Raw genomic sequence first — 26,929 nt, 5'->3', positions numbered from 1 at the left:
GCACACATTTTCATGCAATTATATTATATAACTATAATTACACACAATAATTATATTATATAAATATAGATGTATGCAATCAATGTCCGGTGCACATGTGTATATAGTGGTCATGATTGTTTACTAGTACGTATAATTAATCATGATTTCAATCATGTACTGGACCCTTGTTTTAGAAGCCTCGGCCGAAGCTCAGCCATATGTCTTCACTCTTCACCATGCAAAAGACTTCACCAACTCTGCCAAGTCCCAGTTCTTGTTTCAAATATTCGCTAACTCCGCGAAGTTACAAATATTCAAATAACTGGACGACTCCGCCGAGATGCTTTCTCTTAAGGTATAGGATGAAAGCCATGGGTGAGCGATTTGGCTAGGCTTTACGTGGCCGAATCTCAAACCCTGGTTGAGTTACCAAGTTATTTTAGTTGTTAATGACATAATGGTAGTTGCATGCACCTGCAACTAGAAGTTCATGCAATTATATTAGATAATTATAGTTGCATGCAATTGTACAAGAAGTTCATGCAATTGCAACCAGAAGTCCAGCTCCATGTTTAATGCCCATTATGATTAATTATATGATTATATAATTGTGTATTATGTCCATCACCACTAGACCATTACCTTGGAAGCCTCGTCCAAATATGAGAACTCGGTTAAGCATGAAAACAACCTCGGCCGAAAGATACCTCGGTCAAGTTTAAAGGCAACCTCGACCAAAAGATGTGGACTCAGCCAAGTCCAAAGCCTTGGTCAAAGCAAATAGACACCTTGGTCAAGTTTTTTCGGTAAGCCGACATGGCCAAATTTTTAAGTTATGACAGGCTCGGCCAAGTGTTTTATGTCTTAGCTGAGTGGTTATATCAGACAAGTTAGAAAAGTAACACGGCCGGATCTTCGGCCACGTGACCAAAGTGTTTTTCAAGGATAGTCATCCGTTATAGGATTGACGCCAGATTATGACTGGAGTGCTAGATTATTTTGATTACAATCTCACAACCACTTGGCTTAAGAGCCAAGGCTCATGAGACTCTGGTGGGGGGGGGGGGGGGGGGGCGGCAATGTTGGCACCCAATCAAGACAATTAGTTTGTGAAGTCATACAACCGAGGAAAAAGTGGCTGTCGGTCACCCAGCTTGAGTTGAGGTTTTAGGAACGGACGACCGAAAGAAAATCAGTGAGTTGGACCATGCGGCCATATGTTTGGTTTAGTCCAGGTTCAGAAGGGTGGTTATGCATGTGGACCGAAATGAAAATTAAAGGTGTTCGGCCAAGTCTAGGAAAAAATGTTGGCTGAAGAATCGTCACAAGGAAAGAGTTTGAGTCAATCTGTGATTTTATTTGTGAAGATTTCTGATATCAGCCAAGTCAGGATTTTATGAGACGAATCAATCCTAAAACGAAGGAGAATCCTACTTAAATTTCACGTCTTGGAGGACAAGTTAGCTAGGGTTTTTGACTTGTATATATAGCACATTGTAACTCATTGTAAGGGGTCCTGCACCATTCAAACAAATCAATATACAACTTTTACACAAACTTCTCTCTTACTACCTCATAGGTACTTTGCCTTCGATTTAACTTTTATAACTTGTTTTCATTTCTAGTTTCTTATTTCAATCCAACACTTTACATTGCAAGCACTTTACTTTCTTGTTCTTTATTTATCCGTACTTTACTTTTCGCACTTAGGAGTATTTCATAACTTAGAATTTTCGTCCAATGAATCTCTTTCAGCTAATCGAAATTGGATCTATGCGATTCGCTGTTCACACATATATCATCTCACAACGTTTTGACAACCGAGTCCACTTCACCTTTGTCTTTACCGTGATTTGCGAGTACCTTCACCCAATAGATCTCTCGCTTATCACCTGAACCTTTGAGTTTACCCAAGAAGTGAATGTGATAGAAGATCCCGGTCAGGATTGACTCATAACCGAAGTCCTTGCAACAGAGTCATCAGAACCTAACGGCCGAGAGGGTTCCTTCCTCGGCCTATAATCATTTCAAAGAAGTCAGATCACGCACCATGCAAATCATAAACCTCACTTGGCCATTCAGCCGCGAGTTGGCACACCCGCGCAATTTCAGAAGGACGATTCAACCACAAGTCCCTCGGCCCTCATTCGGCCGAGACGATTTTGAGGCAAACACATGTATTACCTCAAATATGAGCCAAAGTCCCAAATTTAACAATCGATAAAAGTATCACATTCTCACTTCAATTCCAAGCCCATCATCTTAACAACAACTATAGTGTAAACATCCTATTCTGGATAGACAACCAGCAACGCACAGTTTCAAATTTGTTATCACAATTTACCTTTGTTGATTATCAAAACCCAACTTGGTCTGCCAACTTCATGTGCTCACAAATTCTACAACAGTCGAACAGGGGCAATTCACATCCCTGAGTTCTACCAACTCCACAACTTCCATTCAACATTCCCAATTAATGGAGCTCTAGAAGACATCAGTCCATGCCCCCAGACATCAGAGTTCAACCCAAAAGCACCAGAATCGCCGTTGTTGACAGCAGCTCCATCGAGCCCGAAAGCACCCAAAACCAAATCATTCAAAACTTAATCGATTTCAAAAACAAATCATAGCACAACGTAGAGCTCGACCCAAGGATTAATTTTCCTACCTCATGCAAATCATTCCGTCGTTAGAATTCATCGAAGAATAGCCAGAAAACACCAAGCTTTCTGGCTTTGATTCCCTTTCCCTAGTTGCCGGTTGGAAGATCTGACCCCAGAAAGACATCGGCGATGAGGAGAGGAAGCTATTAGTGCCAGTGTGCTGTCGTGCGGTTGCCGAACAAAGATTTTACGATCGAGTGGTTTTCTCGGGTCGTCGGGTCGTTGACCGGGTCTCGAGGCCAGAGTCCTCTCAATCATTCTAGGGCGTTCGATCTGATCGAGCCCTATTTGTAGCCTCCCATAATTGGATTTCAATGGCTACGATGAAGCTTTGGACGCCTCAGTTTGCACCATGGATTTTCTTTTTACTTAAAATGAATTTATATAATTTTCCAACTTTAGAAATTTATAATAAATAGTTCTCGTGTCCGAAATATTCTCCGAAAATTCTCACGGACTCATTGCCCCGCATACTTTATTATATAGTCAAAATTTTGAAAATTTCACCTTGTGAAAAAATTTCGAAAACTAATGCCAAGCATCTAGCTAATTACCGAGATCATAAAATAACTTTCGAGCGATCTCACTTTACCTGATAAATTTTTCTGGGGCTCACAGGTCCTATCAAAGTCAGGTTGTCTTCTACTGTGTTTGAGGTCTCTTCATCTTCAAAATGAGAGAAAAAAAAATAAAGATGTTAAAGTCTCACGTCTAGAGGGTAGATTTCTGATAGAGTTTTGTTGTTATATCAGACATTCTAGAATCCTACAAAATCATTGGGTTTTTAAATACCACCTGATTTGAAATTTTTTTTTTAAAATCGTAATTGAATACACCCTCAATGTAATATCATTGGGTTTTTAAATACCCACCCGATATGAAATTTTTTTTTTAAAAAAATCTTAATTATTGAATCCACCCCCCTTCAATGTAATTGCATTTTCTCCTGATACCATGATAATTTCGTGCGATATTTTCAGAAATTTTAGAAATTTGGATGAAATTCACGAAATTTGTCCTTTTATTCTGTGGCCCAACAGCCCAAATTAGGCTCAATCTGCCAATTTGGAATCAAAATCAAAATTCAGAAAAAAGGAGCAAACCAACCTTAAAAAAGGTACCAATCGCTGGAGAAGGATCATGTAATTATTAGATTATGTAAAAGTAAAATTGAGATTGGAATTGGTCTACTCATTTCATTTCATAGTCCCTTTATATAGGGATAGGATTACAACAGAAATATCGATTACATTAATGATACTAAATGCTGATTGATCCGTAATTACGCTGATTGATGGTAATCACTGATTCCTTGATTCCCTCTCCGTCAGTTGCTTTGACGAAGGCACACAATATGTTTTTCCTTTAACACTCCCCCTTGTGCCAAGTCAAAGACGAAATGGTGCATGAGTTGTTCCTTCATTAAAAACCTTGCCAAGTAACAATAAAAACCATGTGGGACAAAAAATACACCTTGGTCGAAGGAAAAGAGCACAATGCACCTTTTACATTTGAGGATGACATGTGTGTGTTAGACTCCCCCTGACGTCTATACCTCCCCCTGATCTTTACATTTGGTGAAAAAATCTGCCACATTCTTCTTAGACCTTACTTGATTCACTTGAATCTTGAGGACAGCCTATTGTTGCTGATTGTAGAACAACTTTGGCGATATGTGTTTTGTGTTATCACCCTTAATATAACCTAGCTTCATCTGTTCGATGCAAGCTTCATTGTGTTCATAATTGCAACTAGGCTCTTCAGTGGTAGAACTCAAACCACTAGTCCCTTGAATATGTGTAATGATAGCTCTTAACCATACACACTCACGAACTGCCTAATGTAGAGCAATGATCTCTGAGTGGTTCGAGGAGGTAGCCACAAGGGTTTTCTTGGTTGATCTCTAAGATACCACTGTGTTCCCATTGGTAAATACATAACCAGTTTGGGAACGATCTTTATGTGGGTCAGAGACGTACCCAGTATCAGCAAAACCAACCAAAACGTCATTTGGTGTTTTAGTGTAGTGAGTGGCGTTTTCGCCATCAACATTTCCTTTAGGGATTGCAGTTCCATCTGTGGTCCCTCTTGTCTCTCTGTAGGGAAAGAACAGTCCTAAGTCAATGGTTCATTTTAGGTATCGGAAAATGTTCTTGATATCATTCCAGTGACGCTGCATTGGCACTGAGCTAAAACTAGTTAACAAGTTCACTGAGAATGCAATGTTTGGTCGAGTACATTGCACTAAGTACAATAATGCGCCTATTACACTTAGATAGGGAATTTCAGCTCCCAACACCTCTTCGTCATCTTCCTTTGGATGAAATGGATCTTTCTTTGCATCCAAGCTTCGACCGATCATGAGAGTGCTAGCAGGATGCGCTTTGTCCATGTTAAATTGCCTAACTTTTGGACATACGCAGACTAGTGGATTAGTATTCCACAAACTCGGTGTTCTAGTTCAAGGCCTATACATAATCGAGTTTTCCCAAGATCCTTCATCTCAAATTCAGATTTCAAATAGATCGCGGTTTTTCTTATTTCATCAAGAGTACCTATTATGTTCATATCATCGACATATATTGCTACAATTGCAAATCCGGAACTTGTTTTCTTTATGAATACGCAGGGGCATAATTTACTGTTCTTATATCCCTTCCTAATCAAGTAGTCACTTAGACGGGTATACCACATCCGCCCGGATCGTTTCAATCCGTAAAGTGAGCGTTTCAACTTAATTGCAAACGCACTGCATGGTTTAGAGTCACTTGACTTGGGTAATGTAAGGCCATCAGACACTTTCATACATATCTCTAAATCTAGATCTCCATAGAGATATGTAGTAACCACATCCATGAGCTGCATTTCCAGTCATTCGGAAATTACTAAGCTAACTAAGTAGCGGAACGTTATAACGTCCATTACGGCAGAGTATGTCTCCTCGCAGTCAATTCCAGGGCGTTGTGTGAAACCTTGAGCCACAAGGTGAGCCTTGTACCTCAGGACTTTATTCTTCTCATTACGTTTTTTGACAAAGATTCATTTATGTCCTACAGGCTTTACACTTGGTGGAGTTAGCACTACCTGACCAAATACCTGTCTTTTTGTCAGAGAATCTAATTCTGCCTGGATTGCTTCTTTCAATTTAGGCCGATTTGCTCTTTGTGGACATTCTGCAATAGAGCGTGGTTTGATATCATCGTGCTCTATGATTCCTTGAGCAACAGTATATATCATCAATGTGTATGGAAGATCTTTCTATCAACTCATACGCACTCTCATAATCCTTTGAGATTTCTTTGTTCTCTGGAATCATTTTAAACATCGGAGGGTCCTCCAGTATTGATTCATGGACATAACTATAATCAGAGACAATCTCATGAGAGGGATTCTATACATTGATGATTGGTTTATGCCTTACTCGCCCTCTTCTTCCTTGGGTGAGTGTCAATGGAACCAAGTGGCCTCCCCCTCTACCTTTGGGGAGCCACGGCCTCAACCACACCTCCACTAAGTGTGGTTGCAGTGCCTCTATCTGCAGCACCGTGCCCCTTATTGGGGACTTCTAACCTTGCAAGCACATTTGCAGCTGGTATATGTGATTTCGTCACTTTTACGATATCAGTAAATGCATCAGGCATCGAATATGCTACGTTCTGAAGATCGATTATTCTTTTCACTTCACTTTCACATTGTGAAGTGCATGGATCAAAATGAGACAGAGTGGGGACAAACCACGACAACTCCTGTAATTCCCTTGGAAAATCCTTTTTCCTATCTCCCCCTAACGACAGGAACACTGTCTCATCAAAGTGACAATTCGTAAATCTAGCAGTAGAGAGATCGTCTGTCAAGGGTTCCAAATAGCGGATAATTTTTGGGGATTCGTATCCAACATAAATACTTAATTGTCTCTGAGGACCCATTTTGGTGCGCTGTGGGGGCGCAATAGGCACATATACTGCTCAACCAAATATGCGTAAGTGTGAAATGTCAGGTTCATATCCAGTTACCAACTGGTACGCAGAAAATGGTTGGCTAGCAGTGGGTCTGAAACGAATAAGTAAAGCTGCGTGCAATATTGCATAACCCCATGCAGATATAGGCAGGTTGGTGCGCATAACCAATGCCCTAACCACCATCTGTAGCCTTTTGATGGTGGTTTCTGCGAGACCATTTTGTGTATGTACATGGGGTACATGATGCTCTACATCGATCCCGATTGACATGCAATAATCATCAAATGCTTTTGATGTAATCTCTCCAGCGTTTTCAAGCTTTATAGACTTGATAGGGTGATCAGGGTAGTGAGCCCTTAAATGTATAATCTGTGCTAGGAGTTTTGCAAATGCAGCATTTCTTGTGGACAATAAAACGACATGTGACCAGCGTGTCGAAGCATCCACCAGAACCATAAAGTACTTGAATGGTCGGTATTCTGGATGGATAGGTCCACAGATATCTCTTTGTATCATTTGTAAGAATGAAATGTTTTGTTTTGTGTCTTTAGCATAGGAAGGTCTCAATCCTGTTTTTGCTAAAGATGAGGCTTTGTAAAACGAGTGATGTGCCTTTGAAATAGTCAATGAGGCATAATGAGAGGTAGTGCTTCTGGTACTTTAGAAAGCAATGACTGCATTTGAGCAGTACTAGGACCAACACCTTGCAGTGTGACTGATTTTTCTCCCACTTTATTTTTCACTCGAAAGAAGAGATGTCCATATGAGTTTGTTAAAATACGGATCATCATGTCATGACCGGGGTGCCCTAGGCAGTCTTGCCGAAGCCTGTATGAGTCAGTGTCCCACATTTCATTGTTGGTGACAGCATAGGATTCAATAATCCGAATCGTAGTGAGGTACAGTCCACTAGATTGCCTCATAAGTTTCTCTAAAATGTGTTCCCTTCCACATTCATTAGAGGTAATATAAATGTATTCATTTCCATTCACACAGTGTGTTTCTGCATGATAATCGTTGGCACGAATATCTTTGAATCTTTAACAAGGTTCGATTAGCTCTTGGTGCATATAGAGCATCTGTGACTTGAAATGTTGTGCCATTAGGCAGCAAAAATTTGGCAATTCCTCACCCTTTTATTACTTGTGATGATCCAATCATCGTAGTCACATAGGAATTATAGGCTATTGATTCAATGAATAATTACCTATTTCTTAATATTGTGTGGGTAGTCCCACTATCAACTAAGCACTCAAGTTCTTCTCCATTCATTCCTACAAATAAATGGGAGGTATTTAGAAAATATAACTCATATTCTTTAGAGTATTTCTATTTGCGTAGAATGTTATTCTTTTCATTCTAATAATTTTTCTCTAGATGTATTACTTTACATCTTTATAGTGCTATTTCGAACCATGTAAATATGTGTAGTAAATAAATTTGAATAAATTCAGTGCTTCAGAATAAAATTCGAAATTTATTAATAAGCCAACGATAATCAAATCAAGGTCTTTGTTCAGAAATCTAATTTATCAAACCATTATTGAAATAAACTTTAAGACCAAGTAGTAGTCTAATTAAAAATGAGGCATTATGCCTTCACAATTGTCTTTGGAAAATAAAGCAGATCAGTCAAAATTGAGAGCATCCATTGACTTAGCAAGTTTCTCTTTGCCATTGAAGTCTGCAATTGTAAGCGTCTAGGTCATGACCTCCTTCTTCCATATAGTGAGCCTCTTGTTCTTTAGACTCTCTATACCTCTTGTAATTGGCTTCTACTCTATTGTTTGCTTGGCAGTTCTTGTACCAATGCCCAATGAAGCCACACCTATAGCATGGTTCATCGTCAACTCTTTCATTTTGCATCTTGTTTCCACGAACCCCATGTCCCTTTCCATGTGGTGCATGGTTGCCACGTGGGTAGGGATCAACACGTCTAAACCCCTTTGCATTGGAGGTCTTTCCACCTTTCATTTTTCCATAATGAGCCTCGGGAATTTTCTTTGTCCCAGTGGGCCAGACATTATCGTTCAAGAGAATCTCATTATGTCTCTCAGCCACTTGTAGTAGGCTTATCAACTTATTGAAGGTTGTAATTCTTTTGTTGTCATACTCCAACTTATACTGGTTCGCTAATATAAATGCTGAAGTAGGAAAGGTGGTAAGAGTCTTGTAGATCATATCTTCTTCTGTGATTTCCCTTCCACAGAAATTGAGACGTGCCTTTAAGTGCAACATGTCCTTGTTGAAGTCATTGACCTTTTTGTAGTCAACCAAGCGGATTCCATTCCACTGAACGACCAGTTCTGGGAGCAAGGTGCCATGAATGTTCCCAAAATCTCCCTTAAGGGCATCCCACAGTTCTTTGGGTGTCTTCAACTAAAGGTACTCCCAGCATAGGCTAGGATCAATATGTCGCCTCAGAAACATTAAGGCATTTGCTTTCACCTTATTAGATAGTTCATCATCTTTGAGGTCGGTAATGGTGGCAGTGTAGTCTTTTGCCACAAATGCAGTTTCTATATTGGAAACCCAACGATGGTACTCAAGTCCTTCTGAGTCCAAAATGTCAAACTCAGGTCGAGTTGGATCAGCCATCTACATAAACAAATAGGGAATATATAAATTACGCAGTCATAAAGACATCCACGTGAATTATTTTCCAAAAAATATGAATTAGATTTTAAGACCAAGATTCGTAATGGTCACATTTTTTTTCGATACTATGTGAAAATACTTTATCACAGTAAGTGTGTGTGTATAATGCGCATGAATTTTCATTATCATGGCAAAATGGAATTGTACATGTTGCATTCTAAAATTAATAATAGCACATTTAATAATAAATAATAAAAACATAGCATATAATAAATTACATGGCATACTCAAATTTCACAAATATATACCAAAATATATGTATGTTACACATAATAACAGCAATAATATATCATGCGTAAAATAAAATATAAACAATAGCATAATATAAAGGCACGCTTAGGAATATATAAGAGTAAATAAAATTCACAAAACATGCTCACAATTGCATAAATAATATATAACAAGATATATAGGGCATGTTCAAAATAAAGTATAAACTATAGCATAATTAAAACATGCTTAAACATAATTATGTAAAACATAAATAACAAAAACATGCTTAAAAAGATCAAAATTATCTAATTAAACATGCTTAAGAGTTCTAATTATAAATAATGAAATATACCATAATATGAAATTAAATAAATAAAATAGAACATACTTGGTTTGGAGAAAATAAAACAATCTTACCACACGCGCGTGTTGATGCAGGTGTGCGTAATGATGTTTTTGAGCTTGAGAAAAATTGGGCCGCTTCTTCTCTTTTCAGCAGTGGGCCATGAGGCCTTATTATTATTTTTATTCTGGGCCGCAGAGGCCTGCTTTTTCTTTTTTTTTTGTCTGGGCCGCAAGGCCTTTTTTTTCTTTTCTTTTTTTTTCTTGTCTGGGCCGGGTCTTTACTTTGGCCCAGGTCACCTTTTTTTTCTTGATTTTTCCTTTCTGATTCTCTCTCTCTTTCTTTTTCTTTTTCTTCTCTCTCTCTCTCTCTTTCTTCCCTTCTTCTTCGCGTTTTCTGGTTCTCTGCTCTGTTCTTCTTCTGGTTTGTAGTGCCTCAATCTGGGTTGTCGAAGCAACATTGGTCCGGAACTTGTGCAGCAAATCTGATCGTCTGAGGTCTGGATCGAAACAACCTGCTGTTGGATCATAGTTCATATACATATTTGTCCCCTAAAACATGGAAATTACTTGTTCTAAAGTCCAAATTTAATGTTGACTAATCCAATTTCATTATTTCCCTAATCTTATACTTTTTCTTAACCTTTGTGTTTATTTATATATATTTATTATGTTTTTCTTATCATGCTAGGAAATGATGGAGAAGAATGGAAATGCACTAAAAAGTCAACCTTAGAACATTTTCTTACTCAGGCTAGGAGAAAGTGAGCTAGACAAAGAAGAAGGAGCGGCCGCCTGAACAAATGAACTCCAAATGAGCTGAAACTCTGTAGATCAATTCTAGACATCCTAAGAAACATTTCTTATGAAGAGTACAAGAGCCAGATAGAAGTGGAAGGCCTTCAAACAATCAGTCCAAATTTATGCAGAAGCAAAACTGGAAAACTGGATCTGTAAGGAGTCCAGTAGCATTTCAGGCCCAAACACTATTCCAAAAGCTCTGAAATTCTATCAGGATAATCTACACTCATAAAGAAACATTTGTTATGAAGAAGTCACGAGCAAAATTTGAACTTTTGGCGGAGAAATAATTGAAGGAATAAAGGGGCAGAAATTGACCTAAAACCAGCTCAATATTCACATGTTCATGTTTCCCACCCACATGAAGAAAGATAGATGCTTTTCTATTTTTCCTTGGATATATTTTTCTACTCCATTATCTTTAATAGATCATCATCACTTCCATATTTCTGCACCTTCATGCTTTGCTTTCATTTCAACATTACCCCATCTTTTACTTATTTTACAAACCACTCCCATACTCCACTTTCATTATTTTTCTTTCTCTCATCATTTCACTCTTCTTTTTCTTCCCTATTTAAACACATTCCCCTCTCACTCTCATGGACCAATTCCTTCATCCCATTACATTTGATTTCTCTCTTCATCTCCTTCACAGAACCTCCATCTCCACCTCCCAAAATCCAAACCCACAATACCTAATCTACTCCATCATCACCACCACAACTACCATCTTCCACCACCATAAACTTCATCACCACCACTCAAAGTTAGCCAAATGAGCATCATATCTTCATCACCATTTCATTTATCATCACCATCAAGAAGTTCATATCCATCCATTCCACCGTCAAGGAGGATTCAAGGAGCATTGAAGGAGAAAAATGAAGGAGAAGCTATCCATTGATTTGTCAAGCTTCAACTAGTTCTTTCTTCCCTTAACTCTTTAATTTACCTTGATTTACTTTATAGATTTGATGCCAATTTGTATGATTATGAGTGAGTAGTTACTTTGTTGGGGCTAGGGTTGAAAGTCGTAGCCAAACTTGTATGAATTGATGTTTTAATTGACATTTATTGTTATTTGTGATTTTCATCTTCATATGCTAATTCAAGAAGTGAATGCATTCATTCAAACTTAACTATTTTGAATGTGTTGTGTTTGTCATCTCATGAAAAAAATGTTTAGGGAGTAGTTAACCTTGAACATTAATAGCATGATAGCATCCTCTATTTGCATGTGAGGGTAGTGAGTTAAAATCACCTAAATCTAGGATTGGTTTGCTTGCTTGATTATCTAAACTCAAATCTTTATGCATCTAGGAGCAATGAATTGATACTTATCCGGTAATATCACTTGTTCTTGGGTAGTTAGTTTCGCACTTATCCGGTGGAAATTGATAAAATAAAAGGAGTTTAAGCCTTTGTAGTCTTATCCAGATACAAAGAGGGTAATTGGGAAATTAGAATAGCATCACTTGTATTTGAACTTCAATACTTGCAAGGGAGGTTAGTGGTAGACAATCCAACCCCTAACTTCATCCATTATATTACTAGTTTAGTTTAGAGTAATTTAATTTACATTTGAGCATTTAATTTAATTTGGTTCACTACTCTATCCAACAAACAATTTCACTATCACCACAATGCACATACTCACCATGAGCCTAGATTTCCTTGTGAATTTAGGTTTGTGATTGTACATTTGCATATTCTAGCTCTTCTTAGGTTAACACCTTAGCTAGTGAAAGGAATCCAATCCTCGTGGGTTCGACAACCTTTCTTAAATCCCTATACTATTACTTGTACCCCTTATACTTGAGGGTGACTATTTGGCTAACACCTGCTGGTCGGAGTGTGAGGAGCAAGTGCAGGTCTGGTTGTTGAAGTCTGGTGCTGCAGGGATCGGTGATGGGTTTGCCGGCTGGGTTGCTGCAGCAACGATAGGTGGAGGACGCACGCAAATCTGGGCTGGGCGAGACAGCAGCACCGTTGCATGTGGGTTGGTGAGGTGAGGCCGATGACTGCAAACACTGGACGTGCAAGGCGGAGGAGAAGGCGAGGTTGGTGAGGTGAGTCCAGTCTGACCGGTGAGGTTTTGTGGCAGCGATTGGGGTTGGGCTGCGCAGGTGAGGCTCGTGTAGGCTAGCTTATTGTAGGCAGGGAGGGCTGGAGAGGAGGAGGCCGGGAAGAGGGAAGGCCGGTCTTGGACGTGGTTGATCTGCTGCTAGGAAGAGATTTTTTTTTTTTTTTGAATTGGCAGTAGAGAAGATGAAAAAAATTTTCTTCTAGGTTTTTTTTGTTGGGGTTTTTTTTTGATGGAAAAAAAAAACACTAGAAAATTATGGTTTTTTTTCTTTGGCTATTAGCTCTGAGGGTGCTGATAAAGTGTAAAAGTAAAATTGAGATTGGAATTGGTCTACTCATTTCATTTCATAGTCCCTTTATATAGGGATAGAATTACAACAGAAATATCGATTACATTAATGATACTAAATGCTGATTGATCTGTAATTGCGCTGATTGATGGTAATCACTGATTCCTTAATTCCCTCTCCGTCAGTTGCTTTGACGAAAGCACACAATATGTTTTTCCTTTAACAGAATATCATTTTATATATTTCTTCACAGATCTCATGTTTTTTTACCTTCCCCTTTTCAACAGTTTATTGGGTAGTTTATTTTATTGTAATTAATTAAATTTATTATTTTAACTACTTTGTACATGAATAAACTACTAATTATTTTAGTAAAATTGATATTATATACCATAGCTTTAATACCAGAGATCCTTTTCCTCTTGACTTCTCTCTAAACCCTAAAGGCCGGCTTTTTCCGACTGCGAGTTCGTGCTTGTCCGGTGGCACCCCGGCGTTGGGGCTGGCCTCTGAGCTGTGCTGAAGTCTTGGGATCTGCTGCCGGACGGGTATTCTATTTCCTGTGGGTCTCCGTCGAAGGGATGTAGCACTGGGCTTGGCGGCTGGTATCGGCTGGGCTAGGGTGAGGCGGTGGTCGTGCAACCAGGGAGGGAGATTGATCCTTGAGGCGGGTTTTGGATCGAAGGCGCCACGGTTTTTCTTGTCGGGGGTGTGTGGTGCTAAGATTTGTGATCGGGATTTGATTTTTCTCCGTGCTGGAGTCGGTCGTGGCGGCGAGGCCGTGGTGGTTTGGGTAGTGCACGGTGAGAAATTGTGGCGGTGCGGATCAAGGTGACTTGGGTCGTGGTGGTAGACGGTGGACGAAGATCTACCTAACTGTGTCGTACGGCAGGGATGAGATGGACAGGTGGACTAGGCTGGATCAGTTTGTTGGGCCCTGCGTGGATTTCCTTTGCCGGCTGCCCTAGTCCATTATTTATGATTTAGCATTGTCTTTTACAATAATTTCCTTTTAGGAAGGTAATGCACGTTATGTGCACTCTATATACCTCTAGCGCCTCTGGAGTAGTACTAAAGGAGGACCCCCGCTACCTCTATGAATTTGATTGTATAATGAATAGGTCTATTTGTATGTACCACTGTGGGTACTACCACTATCTTCTTGTCTGCCTATGTCCTTAAATGGCAGCGGAAGGGTATGTAACGGCCTATTCTGACTTGTAATGAATGATATTATTGCCCCTCGGGCCGATTCAAAAAAAAAAACTACTAATTATTTTATGTACGAGAATTAGTAAAGTATTAAGATTATAAATATCCAATAAATTAAGTTTCAATAAATGTCTGCTCAATGTATAGTTGTGTACTAATTCTCTTGAAATTACACTAATTTATTATGTAATAATATTTGCTTAATATATAGTTTTTAAAAAAAGAGTAGATAATTGATCAAATAGAAATACTCTAAAGTTTCATTTATAATTTATATATTTTTCTTTAAGTTTTCATAGTTTCTATTGAATTTTTATCGATATTGATACTTTCTCGAAATTTTTATCAAAATTGCTATTTTTTGAATGGTCAATATTTTCTCGATCATCGATATTTTAGTCACTGCTACATTGTCATAATGGCCGTCCAGACCCGGCCTTTGAGATACGGAACCGATCCGAGAGAAGGCTGTTAATAAAAAAAAAAAAAATTACAAGAGAAAAAAAGTCCGGAGGGTGGACTGGGTAGTAAACCAAACGATTCTGTTCCGTCAGTGTTGGCCAACTTGTTTGGGGGGCATTTTAGCCTTTTTAGTGCTGTTCTGTCTTTCGATTGGTTTGGTTCATCCAATAGGTTTCGGTGGTCTTTCGCACTCGGCCGAGAACTAGTTCATTACTGAGGCTTGCAGTCGCTCAAATCAGCTTTAACAAACTTCCATCTCTTCAGTCCGAGAGGAATTGGATTCCTAACACACAGAGAGACAGAGAGAGCTACAAAATATAGTTACAGCAGAGATGTGGAGGTCAGTCGCGGCAAGATCATCAAGAGCTTCTCTTTCGGCAAAGGCAGCACACAACTTCGGTGCAACCCAAAACCCCAAGGTACTCTCCTCTAAAACCCTAGTCCCACTTGCCCAATCTTCTCATTTCCCCGCTAGATCCCCTCCCTGCCAAAACCCCAGGTTCTTCTCCCAGGTCTCAGAAGACCTTAGTTATTCTGATACCGCAGAACCACCGCCGCCGCCGTTTTCAGAAAATGACGACGCCCAGATGGACGGTTTTGCCCCTGGGGATGGGGTTGATGGGGTTTCGGAGCAACTGGGTTGTGGTGAAATTGGGGAGTTAGGGGAAGAGGAAGAAGAGGTTCATGAGATTGATGTGGAGAAATTGGAGGGTTTGTTGTCTCTGCTTCATAGTAGTGCTGATGGGTCTCTTGAGTCTAGTTTCAGGGATTTGGATTTGACTCTACATGAAGAATTTGTGGTTAGAGTTCTTGAAACCCCACTTATTGTGGGGGAGAATTTGATAAGGTTCTTCAAGTGGGGTTTGAAGGAGAAACCCGAATTTAGAGTCAATAAGCAGATATTGGATGCTCTTGTGATTGCAATGTGTGGTGAAGTTGTGACCAAGAAAGATATGTATTCTTTGTGGGATTTGGTTAAGGGGGTTGGTGAGAAGGAGGGGAGTTTGTTGAATGTGGATATTCTCAATGTGTTGATGTCTGCGTTCGCGAAATTGGGTGAAGGGAAAGCTGCTTTGGAGGTGTTGAACAAGTTTGATGATTTTGGATGCATCCCCAATGCGGATTCATATTACTATGCGATTGAGGGGCTTTGCAGGAGTTCGGATTTTGATTGTGCTAAGGCTGTGTGTGAGAAGATGATTGGTGCAAGAAGCTCGCCGGATGCTGAAAAGGTTGGTAGGATCTTATCTAGGTTCTGCAAGGCTGGAATGGCGAAAGTGGCCCGTTCGGTGTATTTGTTGTTGAAGGAGGAGAAGCAGTGCCGGCCTCGCTCATCTGTTCATTTTTTGATCCGTTCACTTAGTAGGGAGGATGAAAATGTCAAATTAGCTCTAGACTTGCTAGAGGATATTGATGGTGAAGCACGGAAATATGCGATAAAGCCCTTTTCTGCTGTTGTTCAAGGGTTATGTAGGATAAAGGATGTTGCTGGGGCAAGAAAATTGCTTCTTGAGATGGCAAAAAAGGGTCCACCTCCTGGAAATGCAGTTTTTAATTCGGTTATCAATGGCTATTCTAAGGCTGGGGATATGCAAGATGCGATAGAGATGATGAAGCTGATGGAGAGTAGGGGCTTGAAACCAGATGTCTTTACGTACACTGTTATTATGAGTGGTTATGCAAAAGGTGGTCAGATGGAGGAGGCATGCAATATCTTATCTGAAGCCAAAAAGAAGCATGCCAAATTGACTCCAGTGACTTATCATACACTCATCTCCAGCTTTTGCAAACTGGAACAGTTTGACAAGGCTTTGGAGTTGTTTCATGAGATGAAAGATTATGGGGTCCAACCCACGACTGATGAGTACAACAAGTTGATCCAATCTCTTTGCCTGAAAGCACTAGATTGGGAAACGTCAGAGAAACTGCTAGAAGAAATGAAAGATAGCGGGTTGTATCTTAATGGAATTACGAGAGGCCTCATAAGAGCAGTCAAGGAACTGCAGACGGAGAAAGTAGAGACTGAGAAAATAGTTGCAGAAGCATAAATGGTTAGTTGTTTTTTGGTATTGGTAAGCATGATACAAGAAGAGCGGGCACTAGAATGAAGATTAACAGTTTATTTATTTTTGCATTTTTCACTGCATGTTTCATAATTTAATGAATTGTACTCTTTAGAAGATGGTTCAATGATACTGAAAGTGACCTCAGAATTGAACAAATTGTTTCCAATGAAAATTTTGAAGGATGCGTACGTTTTCTTGGAGATTGAAGAGGGTTACTACTTGGTTTTGTAATAACTGCATCTATAATGTAACTTTTTCCATCATGAAATCTCTGAAATCTGAGAATGCGTACTTTTTCCGTCATGAAATTCGTTGTGAACATTACTATATTCATTGTTTGCACATGACATCCCAATAATCTTTTTTTCCTTCGAAATTGTAATGGGATATTATCTACTCATATATTCATATTGCAGATGTTATATACACATGTAAAGAAATTTATAAGATCTTGGGACAGAGGGTCTCATGTGAAGCTGTGATAGAGATCGAAAGAAAAACGGGTAAGATTTTTTTTACTTGCTGTCTTGTTATTGTAATGTGTCATATATAGGTATTTTATTAGGGGACCAAAAATATAATGTGTGTTTGTGTTTGTGTTTGTGTTTGGAATATTCAGTTGTTTTAGCTGCCAAATCTTTAGTTAAACACATCTATGTTCGGGTAGCAAGATTCTTATGTTGGTCAGTCAATCTAAGTTTGAGTACACATTGTAAATCATCTCTTACCAAGGCTGACTTGAAATTGTTAACTTATTCTGCTACAAAGTAGTTTCAATAAATTAGCCATCCATCTTATTGCGATATCCTTATTTCATGTACTAATTGGACATATAGGTTGAACTATTTATCGTTCTTTTACTTTTAGTTGGATTTTGAATCTCTCTCTCTCTCTCTCTCTATATATATATATATATCTCATTCTACTGTTACCCTTTAGTTCTGATTTAGAAGCTGTGTTTCAATGTCAATTTTTTTGTCCAAATTTCTGTATCTTGCTGGAGTTCATTTCTCTTTGCAAATCAAAATTCCTCCATGAGTAATAGATTAATGTTAATGTATGGTACTTGAAGCTCTTTTGATCTACTTGGGGTCAATTTCTCTTGTACTCGAATCTGTTGTGATTTGATTTGGTGGAGTCACTTGCTGTGTCTTTATTGGTTGGATTATTGATTTCGAATTGGATTAAGATTGCTAGTGGCTTTCATTTGGTCTTTTGCTGGATTGGATTTTTTTGTTCGAACTGCTGTGATGCTCAGTTGCTTGTGTGTTAATCCTTCATTTCCTTCCGTTTTAGGGTATGCATAATTGTTTCTAATTTCGAACTGGATTTTGATTTTGATTGTTTTTTGAACTTTCCATCTGTATATTTTGTTTGTTTGGTTAATATATCTGTTTAGGGAATTGGGTCTATTTTTATTTGTTGGGTTATGGCTGTCTAGTCTTGGTATCTTTAGCAATTATCTCAGTTGTCATTGTTGTAGGTTTTGACTCATTTCATTTAGTGTCTGTTGTTTCTGTTGATGGGGTTGCTTAGATGGTGGATCTCAGATGGTCACTGCAAGATTTGGATCTAGATTTTGAGGGCTATGAATTCTAGGATTTTAAGTTAAGAAAAAGCTTAAAATGAAATCTGAAATGGGGAAGGATTTGCCTAATGATAGCTTATGACAAGTAGAGGTTCTCTAAACTATGCACTCAATGACAACCACCACTAGGGCTTCCAGAGAGACCCAATTTGACCAGAATACAAATCTTATGTCAAACCGAACTACTGTGAATCTGGCATGCATGCCAAATCCGTGAAACCAAAAACCCAAATCCATGTTAAAATGAAGCTTATTCGATTCATTTCATAAATATGATTTCCATCTCCAACAATACTGAAGCTTTTTTTCTCTTTCCTGAATTTGTTGAAGTGTAGTGGAAATTTCCTGTTGCATTCATTAGTTCCGAACGTAGAAAAGTCTTTTAGAAGCTTTGAGGTTTATAGTGGTCAAAAGACACAAATCATCCCTGGTGTGGGGTGACTTTCACAGCTGTAACTCTCACTTCCGGTTCCCATCGCTGCCGCTGCTGTGGGGTTGGAAGGCCTCATTTGGTTCCCAGATTAGAGGCTTTGAAATGGGAGCTGAATTTCCTTGCCATGCTTGTAGTTGAAGCTTGGGGAAACATGCTGCAGGAAAAAGAGCCCCAAAAGAAAGGAAATTGAAACCCTTCAGCTCCCTTGGGTTTGTTTTTCCGTTCATCTTAGAATGTAAACCGTTCTCAGGAATCCTAATGGGCCTCAGGAGAAACCTGCAGCAGAAGATGAAGATAAAATAGGAGGGGTGCTAAGATACTAAAATAGTTAGTTCAGCTGACTCGGGTGGCCTTACCTCTTCACCACTCATTGAGTTCTCACGAGCAATGTGCTCTGGGATTGAATTAGATGGTATTAGTTGTTCCATAATCATTATTGTAAGGCATAAAGTAAATATGCATGGGCCTTTCAAATGCAAACTCAACAAATATGTCTTGTGTATACGTGTTATCATTCTTGTTAGAACACCTTTCTGACTGATGTGCCTTAAAATTGTTGGTATGTGTTGAGCATAATTAGGGCTCTATAGGAGGATTTCAACATGATACAGAGCGCATTGAATGTTTTATTGAGCAATTTTCATAAGAATGAGCAATTAGACAATTAGAGATGTGTCTCCTCTTGAAGGCAAATCTGAAAGCATTAAAGTTAAAAAATTACCCATTTCTCTGCATATATGAATCTTCTAGTTGAGAACTGGTTTGTTCTGTTTAGTGTTTCTTTCTTTCTTGCAAATAAGTAATTACAATCTACACATTCTAATAGTTTCATACTAACACGTACAATCTTGGTAAGTTTTAAAATTACTTATTTGCAAGCTTTTATTTTTCCTGTTTTTGAAATGTATGTCATGAAATTAGTTTTTGCTGATCAGTAAAGATTTTTCTTATTTCATTCCCCAATTGCTTATTTAAATACATTAATAGGTGCATTGGACACATCAAGATGGTAAAGGAGCAAATTTTGATAGCATGGACACCCAAAGTGTTGCTTACCATCCCCGTCTGAAGCCAGCTGTTGTGTCGTAACTGGAATAGCAAATGAAGGCACTTCCGGACCACCTATTGGTCATATTGATATTGGTGTGACTGAGTGAGCTGTCCTGGTCTTCGGAGGAACCAAATAAATTTTCCTGTACTTTCTATTTTTCATTATTTATGTTCATATCTCATGCTTGGTGCATAAGCATTGCACTGGGATGCTCTTTTGATTGCCTAGCTTAATGTAATAGAAGATAGTGATGACCAAGTGCGTAATTCTTGGTCAAACAGGCACATGAAATGTGTTATGGAAAGTAAAGTGAAGGTTCATATAGAATTAGTCATGACTCATGACAGAGGCTGGACTTGTGTCAATTAAACTCATCAACTGTGTTACAGATGAAAGTCCAGCACCTATGCACAGCTAGACCGTTTACCATTTCTTTGAATCTTCCTTGACCTGTGAATCCCTGTCTGTTTTCTCCTGTATTACGGTCAGATGGAATCCTGGAAGTGGTGGTTCTGAAATCCAAATCTCCATCAGTTGTCAAGTCAAGCTTACCGGTGACGCCAAGTTTGCCCGAGTTAGCATATGACCGTCTGTTCCGTCATGGCATTCCTTTTTCCGTAATGGGGGTTAGAAAATGCATGCATAGAACAGGTGTATCTTTTTATTTTTACAAATTGGATTTAATTCTAGTACAAAATACTGTTTACTCCCTATACTTATAGGGTCTCGACGTTTCAGTCCCTGACGTTTCAATTTCACCTAAAAAGTCATTGAACTTTCCAATTTCACCTAAAAAGTCCCTGCCGTCAATTTTCCGTTAAAAAGTCTGTTATCTTGCTGACGTGGCACTATTTCAACAGTAAAATGACTATTTTACCCTTACTGACCCAAAAAAAAAAAATTTACTCTTTTTTTTTCCTATTTTTTAAGTTTGTTCTTTTTTTTTTAACTCTTTTTTCTCTATTTTTTTTAATTTTTTCTTTTTTATTCCTACTTTTTTTAAACTCTTTTTTCTCTATTTTTTAATATTGTTCTTTTTATTCCTACTTTTTTTTTAACTCTTTTTTCTCTATTTTTTTAATTTGTTCTTTTTTTTTTCCTACTCTTTTTTAACTCTCTTCTTTTTTTTTTTAACACCATTTTCTCTTTTTTATTTATTTGTTCGCTCTCCTTATATATATATATATATATATATATATATATTTCTTTCTATTTTCTATATAGCTCTTCTTCCTCTTCCTCCTCTCTACTCTTCGGCCTTATTTTCCTCCTCCTTGATCGCAGCTCATGTTTTCGGCCACGCTTGGAAGCCGGAATGGTCGGGTTCTCTTCCCTTCAGATTCCGGCCCCTTCGTGGTGTTGGAGCTATATCAGAAGCTTTCTCTCGACGTCAATAACGTTTCTTTTGTGTTAGTTAGCTGAGATGATGAGCCAATAGAGATTCAAAGAGGATAAGATATTTGAGTTTTCCTGCGAGTTTCCTTGTTTGGTCTATTTGGCAGTTTCTGATCGTAACTTTAGAGAGAAATGTTTGAACTGTTTTGGCACAGAAGAAAGGGAGGTGGCACGTGAATTGATTTGATTTGGGTGTGCTCCGATTTGGTTTGGAACCGCTGTATGGATAGGGGTGATTAGGAGAGGTGGTGATGCTTGCTAGCATGACGGGGATGATGGATGGACAGTGGAATGGTCAGCACTTGCTTGGAGCGGCGGGCACGCCAACGGTGATAAGGAGAGGTGGTGATGCTCGCCGAAAACTGGAGCTGAGATCAGGGAGGAGGAAAAGAAGGCCGAAGAGCAGCGAGGAGGGAGAGGAAGAAGAGGTAAACAGAAAAGAGAAAGAAATAAAAAAAAAAAACAAAAGAGAGAGAACAAATACAAAAAGAGGAAAAAAGTTTTTTTTTAAAAAAGAGTAGGAAAAAAAAAGAGAAAAGAGGGTTAAAAAAAAGGAGAACAAATAAATAAATAAAAAAAGAGAAAAGAGAGTTAAAAAAAGAGAGAGAAAAGAGTAAAAAAAAAGAGAGAAGAAATTAAAAAAATAGAGAAAAAAAGTAGGAATAAAAAAGAAGAAATTAAAAAAATAGAGAAAAAAGAGTTAAAAAAAAAGAACAAACTAAAAAGATAGAAAAAAAAAGAGTTAAAAAAAGAAAAAAAAAGAGTAAAATTTTTTTTTGGGTCAATAAGGGTAAAATAGTCATTTTACTGTTGAAATAGTGCCACGTCAGCAAGATAACAGATTTTTTAACGGAAAATTGACGGCAGGGACTTTTTAGATGAAATTGGAAAGTTCAGGGACTTTTTAGGTGAAATTGAAACGTCAGGGACTGAAACGTCGAAACCCTATAAGTATAGGGAGTAAACAGTATTTTGTCCTTAATTCTATGTGCTAGAAAAGGACTTCCCTGTTAGAGCCACAGATGTTATATTAGGCCATCAATATGCATGACGGGTACGTCCAGTTGTTGCTCTTCTCTGTTACTTCAAGAATAGCTGCTTCTGCTTCAGCTTCAGCTTCAGCCTCTCGAATTTTCAATATTCTTTTTTATTTCAAACGAATGGCATCTTCTTTTGGATAAGTAGCTTTTAAATTTATTGAAGAATTAAGCTCTGTATGAATTATGAGTATGGGGTGAACACTATCACACATAATGCAGTATACCTAAATAGTTTTCAAATTCAAAATATTAGAATATTGATGTCATTGATTACAAATTCTATTAAATTAATCAGAAATACTGCTCATACCATATGCATATCGGGCACAAACATCGGAAGTATAAGGCCAAATTGCCACCGGAAGAGGCATGCGTTGGCCTGCACAGTTAATCACCCTTGTTTCCAATTAGAAGTAGTTTTGTGCATGTAGATTTTACTCCTGCATCATCTGCTAAGAGCAAATTCACCCGTTGAGTTTGGCAGGTCAATACTATTCACTGCTTTTTGCCTTTCATTTTCACCATTTAGGTTGGCAGGTCAGATACTATTCACAAAAGATCGCTCTGGGTCACTTTCTGGGTCAATTTCTTGACCTGCCAACTGACATTTGGATTTGGTGACCTTTTGTGAACAGTATCTGACATGCATCCTAAATGGTAAAAATGAAAGGCAAAAATTAGTGAATAGTATTGACCTGCCAACCTCAACGGGTGAACTTGCGCTAAAGCGTGTCTTACAAAAGATGCGAATAAGGGCGCGCGCGTTATAAGCATGTCTTACAAAAGATGCGAGTATTCTACTCCTGCATCATCTGTTTGTCTGCTACATGTTTTATTCTCTTCAATTAACTCTGTCGAAAGGCTTTAAGTATTGTACCAGTACCTGTTGGCTCAAGTCTTACATAGTCTTGAGTTCTTTTGCTGGGAAAAAAGACTTTTTTTTATATTTTTGATAAAAGTCCCTCCTACACAAAGTAAGATTTGCAAGTTTGAACTTATTCTGGTTTTACAAATCCTTCTTGGAAAAGATATACTTCCCTAATATGCTAAAGAATTAGAAACTTTTTCAGTGCCCAATTAGGCTAAAAGACACTATAAACAGGGAGAGGGTGGCTACAATATATTCATTCATACAATACTTGATATGTTTATCTTATTTCAATCACATTTACGTTTTCTTGGTCATTTTCCTTGCAAAGATGGTGCACACAGATGCTAGGTTCTTGGTTGGTGTGGTTGGAAATGTCATCTCTAGCGGTCTTTTCCTCTCCCCAATTCATACGTTCATACAAATATGGGAAAAAAAATATGTGGAAGCTTTCGATCCAAAACCTTACCTTACAACAGTGTTAAACTGTTTGTTCTAGTGTTACTACGGATTGCCATTCATTAACCCAAATAGCATTTTAGTTGTCACTATTAATAGAATTGGGCTATTTATAGAGCTCATGTATATGATCATATTCTTCTATTATGCTGCAGCTGTTAATGCTCAGGTTCGGCGGTAGCCGATCCCTGGTTTAACGCAGGTCCGAAGGGCGGACCGCTACTCCGAAGATTGGATGATTCCTATTTACTGTAACACGATAGACAAGGTGTCAGAGGGAGACCGCGTTGGGCGGTCTTCACTCCTCCGATGCCTAAGTCAGTCACTGTATATGGACAGTATAACAATAAATGAGTAGTAATTGCGTAATTAATGAGGAGAGAGGAGAGAACCTTTTATAGGTGAGGAAGAGGTTGATCTTCTTCTTTTTTCCGATGTGGGACTGATGTGCTTCAATTCCCAGCGTCTGGAGCCTCTGATGCTATCTTGACGCGGCGCGTGGCGGTGCGTAGGCGGTGATCTGGGGGCGGCCCAGGGCTTAAGCGGTAGCTTGCCTGGCCGTGTCTTCGCAGGTCATCCCTTTGGCGGGAGTCGGTACTTCCGGCGGTACAGTGAGCGTGGCTCATTATAGCTATTATGCTCGTTCTGGCGCATGTAGGTACAAGTCCCCCAAGTCCCCAGTCAAGGAGGGCATTCTTGGTTGGGGAGTTGATCGGCGGTGTGAAGCGTTATTTCCACTAGACATTGCAATAGCATAATTAGCATCAGTGCGTTGTCAACCATGGACTTTCTGAGTAAACGCTTTATACCCTTTCGGGTGGGCCCCTGTCAGGCCCGCCAAGGAGTCCCCCACTCCCTAGCCAAGACTGACCTCTGGATGGTCGGTAGATTGTTTGTTGAGGGGGAGCTGCGCGGAGCAGAGGGTGTTGGGTATGGAGCCCAATCTTAGTACCCAGGTGACGGGAGTCAACGTACCTGATCAGGGTCGTCGTAGACTGTTGACAAGTCCCCGTGTCCCGTAGGGACGAGCTGACCGTAACGCCGCGTGGAGGGCGTTGTCAGAGTGAGGCGTAGCCTTGAGATTCGCCGCTGGCGGATACCCCCTGCTGGCTGTAGCAGTATAAACATCGTTGGGTGGACGTGTTCGGTGGAGGTTACTGAGCGGAGTTGCGCTCGGCAATACACGGGGTTGGCAAGGTGGAGGGGGTTATGTTGGTAGTGCCATGTATAGCCGAGGCTGCCTCTTACAAATTGTCAAGTGGAAGTCCTTAGCGGACTTCGATACTTGGAAAGTGACAAGTGAGAAGTTCCGCTAGCGGGGTTTTGCTCAGGGGTGACTTCGTCACTTGGAAAGTGAAGTGAGAAGTTCCGCTAGCGGGGTTTCGCTCAGCGGTGACTTCGTCACTTGGAAAGTGACAAGTGAGAAGTTCCGCTAGCGGGGTTTCGCTCAGCGGTTACTTCGCCGATGAAAGGTGCCCTCCCTCTACAAGTAGTGGCCTTTACCAGACGCTTCGTCTGACAGTGGGTAACACGTGGCGAACCCCTAAAGGATTAGCGTGTGTAGGTGCGTCTCCTCCGCCTAGCCGTCTTCTCGTCATAAATGTTAGTAATGATGGATTTCGTAACCGAGGCGACGTTTCGGTTAATCCAGAGAGTAACTGTAGCTGTTGGACATGTGTACGGCTATCGTCAGATGTCGTTTTTCAACAGACGGCGTAGGATTGTTCGACGTTGACATAAAAGGGGGGGGGGGGGGAAATAGCATAGTTGGCACTGTTCTACACTTTGAACTGTGCCTTCGTCGTCTTCAAGCGTTCTGTGCCTGAGATCGAAGTTGAAAGGTGAGGTGATATTGGGTTTGAAGACTAGTGCGTGGAAGACGATCCCCGGCCTGGAAGGCTAGTGCCAACACTGCTGTCAGAGGCTCCACTGTTAAGGTTGGTAATCTGGTCTATTTCCCTGTTTCATTGGGTGTCTGCGTCGGTGAATTTCTGGGTTTTGGGTGTTTTTGTGATATGCTATTTGTCGACGTACTGTGAGGGTGTGAGAGTAGGTTTGGGGAAGGGTGGTTGTGATTGACAGAATTGGGGTTGTTAAGGCTTTTCTAGATGGTCGAATCTGGGTTTGGGTGCGTTTGTTCTTGTTTTGGCATTTTCTGGGTTTGAGTGTTCTTGATGATCTTGGGCACTGACTGATATATGGGTAGTTTAGATCTTCGTGTGAGCTAACTAGTTTGGGTTTTAGGGTTTTGGGATGGCCGACGTCATAGAGATTTCGAGCAGTGAGGATTCCGGATCTGAAGTGTCGTTCAGCTCGGCAGATAGAAATTTTATTGACTCGTTGGGTCCGTCTGCCCTTGCAGGAACCTCCCTGCCAGAACCACTAGAAGTCGAGCCACTACAGACCATTCCGTGGGAAGAAGTTATGGGTCGTGCGTCACGTCCGGAGAGTTCCAGGGCGGGGGAAGCCGCCGCTGCCCATACCTTGCATGAGGATCGCCTAGAAAGTAATAGTGCCGCCAGCGGTTCCGCTGGTGGGGGAGGCGTAGAGGGGGAGGATACCGAGTCAGCGTGGGTGTTCGAGGACGGCACCCCTGTTGACGAGGCTGGAGGCGGGATGACCGCTGTTGCCGTCAACCGGCTGAAGCGGGTGTTCCGGTTGCCCGGTGTGGTGAAGCTACGTCCGCCGTCGGTAGAGGAGAAAGCTTCAATCCTGCCGGCGGGCCATGCTGGGTGCACGAGGCAATATTCCGCGAGGGAGTGACATTCCCGCTGGTGCCTAACCTGCAGATCCTTGTGTGCAAGTTTGGCATCGCCTTTGGGCAAGTGTGCCCCAACATGTGGCGGTTGTTGCTGGCGCTGAACTCGCTGTGGCGGTTATCTGGTTGCGAAGGACCGACCGTGGTGGAGGTACTACACTTCTACGAATTGGTGTACGTGAAGCGCCAAGGTTGTAGAGGGCAAGTCAACCTCAGTCGTCTCCAGGGAGTGCCCAAGCTGATCGAGAACCTAAGGGACTCGATGTTGTATTGGCGGGGTTCCTTCTGCATTGCCACGGCGGGGTGGGAGTATCAAGCGGGGTCTAACGATGGGGAGCCGACTTTTAGAATTAAGTCGGAGTTTCAGCCCATCCGAGGTTGTTTGTCGTTTCCGCTGAAGATGACTGGCGGAGTTTCATTTTTTTTTTTTTTTTTTTTTTTTTTTTTTGTACTCTGTACTGATAGTGGCCTTATTTGTCCAGCGGGGTTGCAGTACAACCTGACTCGTGAGGAAGAGTGCCGCGTAGCACGCATCAGAGGTTGTTGGCGGAATCACAACTTACTGGATTTCCGTCTCCTCACCGGGTGGGAGCTGCTGGTA

At 40.1% G+C, this 26,929-nt stretch overlaps 1 protein-coding gene across 1 annotated transcript; it reads left to right on the top strand.

Annotated features, from left to right (window-relative positions):
- Positions 1–14,816: 14,816 nt before the first annotated feature.
- Positions 14,817–20,117, top strand: LOC112188068 (pentatricopeptide repeat-containing protein At3g02650, mitochondrial). Its single transcript, XM_024327089.2, has 3 exons — positions 14,817–16,721; positions 17,153–17,239; positions 19,745–20,117. Exon 1 carries the CDS (start codon positions 15,003–15,005, stop codon positions 16,716–16,718), a length of 1,716 nt encoding a protein of 571 aa, XP_024182857.1. The 5' UTR covers positions 14,817–15,002; the 3' UTR covers positions 16,719–16,721; positions 17,153–17,239; positions 19,745–20,117.
- Positions 20,118–26,929: the final 6,812 nt, after the last annotated feature.

Source organism: Rosa chinensis, chromosome 2, assembly GCF_002994745.2.
Source record: "Rosa chinensis cultivar Old Blush chromosome 2, RchiOBHm-V2, whole genome shotgun sequence".
Classification (NCBI taxonomy): domain Eukaryota; kingdom Viridiplantae; phylum Streptophyta; class Magnoliopsida; order Rosales; family Rosaceae; genus Rosa; species Rosa chinensis.
The sequence above is the reverse complement of the archived record's forward strand: the minus strand, read 5'-3'. Positions and strand labels throughout refer to the sequence as shown.